General features: G+C 40.2%; 1 protein-coding gene across 1 annotated transcript in view; it reads right to left on the reverse strand.

The window, feature by feature from the left end:
- The window catches only part of mkx (mohawk homeobox), a 21,480-nt gene extending 19,047 nt beyond the window's left edge, over positions 1-2,433 (reverse strand). The window contains exon 1 of the mRNA XM_015375527.1: positions 1,751-2,433. Coding sequence (XP_015231013.1) covers positions 1,751-1,926 — 176 coding nt within the window. The 5' untranslated portion in view covers positions 1,927-2,433. The remainder of the gene's footprint in view (positions 1-1,750) is intronic.
- Positions 2,434-2,558: the final 125 nt, after the last annotated feature.

Genomic DNA, 2,558 nt, shown 5'->3' on the forward strand with positions numbered 1-2,558 from the left:
AACCCATCGTCTCTTCTACCTGCTTCCTCGTCCACACAAACAAGCTCAGATCTGTTCAGACTGGCTGTTTCTGTGAAGAACTAGAGCCCACATAGAGCTGAAGGTGGATCAATGGAAACAGATGGGGACCATTACCTCTAATGACTGTTGATGCAAATTCTACACAAACCACAGAGATTATTGGAAACCCTTTGCTGCCATCTAGTGGTCAGAGTTTTATCCCAATATCTATAATTTCTCTCATTTCCTTCAATAATACTCGTTTTCAAATAATCTTTACTTGGGTTCTGGTTTAAAACAAAAACATACATTTTCTATCAAACTGTAGATCTGCACATTATAGAATCATGATGATCATGCAGTATCAGTTTGTTCCAAAAATAATGCCTAAGGGCTGCTTGGATGTAATATTTAAGCAGGATGCTTTTGTGCAGTGTTGGCTATTCTCCATATAAACAATATATTAGTAATAAATTGGAGCATTTAAATGGAGGCCATCTGTCCTTGATGCCCACAGCAGATCTAGATGTTTAATGGCTGAGATGTGGAGCTCATGGAGAGAGGTAGGGACATAGATTCATGTGGAAGAAAAACCAGCCGCTGGAAAATGTGGATCAATCAGAATAATCAATGTTTTTATTGACCTTTACAGCAACAGCATCATCATCCAATCTTCTCTGAATACGCTGCAGCCCCATCAAATAATAAAGATATTCAGGTAGTGACATAGAAAGTTTTCAAGGAAACTTTTAGATCCACCTTTGACTGATTAACACTGAGCCAACATGTATTAATGTGCAGACTTTGTTCAGCTGACCGTCATGGAGTTAAAATGAAAACCTGATGGATTTGAATCCAAATCAGGATAAAAAATATAAACATTCAATAAATCCCAGTTTTTACTTTTTACTCCACTCAACTAGGGCCTTTTTTCGATTTATTTTTACAGTTCAGTTTATTTTATTTGACATTCTGAATAAAAAGGTTTTTTATTAATTAAAAACAAAATAATTAAAGATCAATTTTTCTTTTTTCTTTACTTTACAAGGCAGCTTCAACATTACATTACAAACAAATATAATTTTTTTTCGTTTCAGATAAATGCAAATTATTATTGTAAAAATAAATGTAATCGTTTTTTGTTTTAGGAAACAAATGGATCTAAACATTGTTAACAAATGGATGAATGAAAATGAGCCTCCGCTTCAGCTCTAATTTCTCTCTGGAAGCTGCTTCTTCTCTCTAAGCTGAGCTGAGATCATTAAATCAGCAGCAGTTTGGGAAACAATAAAGGTTTATTATCTTCTCTGTCAGATTGTTTAGCAATAAAACCTGAGAAAAGATTTAGAAATTACAGCATCAAGAGCATCAATAAGCAGGAATCTAATCGGAAAAGCTTTGAAATTATTTTAGCCGAATTTGGCACAAATGCGTTTTTACGCAGAGATACATTAGAATTTCCATCTAAATTATTTATTTATTCATAATTTATTTAAAGTAAATATTTAATGAAAAAATATAATTTAGTTTAAACTCTTCTAGCCTTTCCATTTCGCTCTGATTTAGATGTTTTTGCGCTCAAACCGCAGAGATCATCCCAGAGATCTGAGGAGAGTTTTCCTCTTTCCTGACCAACAGGTTGAAAAGGCTCCCAGATATTTCCCCCCGTGGGTTTCTCCACGCACTCCAGCTGCTCCGCATCCACACATGCTGAGCAGCAGCCTCTACCAGAACAGAGAGCCTCACATACCCGCTCCGCCTGTGTCTGACCGCCTGGCTGTCTCTGATGGCCGGGCTGCTGCAGAGGAGATCTGGATGTTGGCCGTCGATGACTTCCAGGTAATTTCTGCTGCTCATTTCCACCTCCTTCGCCTTCTCCTCAAACAGGACCTGGCTGCTCAGCTTGTTAAACACAATGGTGTTCATCTTTGGCCGCTCGCTCCGCAGATCTCTCCCTCTGCTGCGCACAGATCCAAAAGGTGTGAGGAGGGAAAACTCTGTCCCAGCGTCCCCGAGTTTCTCCTGTGGCAGAAAAGATCACATTTAGTTGGTGAGAATCATGAGAACAAAATCCTCCATCTAAGCTCCTTCACATTCAGTAGCTTCAGAGTTCAAGGCGAGTGGAACAGCTGCGCTCTGACGCTCCAGAAGCAGAACCACTGGTTGATCCATTCAGTGTTTGCGCAAACTCCTCCTGCTTCTACAGCAAAGAGGCGCTTCATTCTGCACACATCTCAATGCGCATTAATTAGCGCAAACAGCTGATAAAGAAATGTGGGATGAGTCGGAGCGGACAGCGGAACCGACAGGTTCCAGGTCCACTTTACTGCTGCGCTGCGATAAAAACCCACGGAGAGACACGGAGACCGTGGAGGTGAAAGTCCCATTTATTCTACTGGAAGAAATTCCCCTGAATTCAGTAAAAGCGGCTCTAAACAACACGGAATATAAAGCTGCAGGAGGTTCGGACTGGAAACAGACCCAAATGGATCCAGTAGAAGCAGAGATGAAGCATCTTAAATGCTGTTTCTCTTCTTCCTCTCCTGTCAGTGGATCTG

This window comes from Cyprinodon variegatus, unplaced genomic scaffold (assembly GCF_000732505.1).
Source record: "Cyprinodon variegatus isolate N-32 unplaced genomic scaffold, C_variegatus-1.0 Scaffold120, whole genome shotgun sequence".
Taxonomy (NCBI): Eukaryota; Metazoa; Chordata; class Actinopteri; order Cyprinodontiformes; family Cyprinodontidae; genus Cyprinodon; species Cyprinodon variegatus.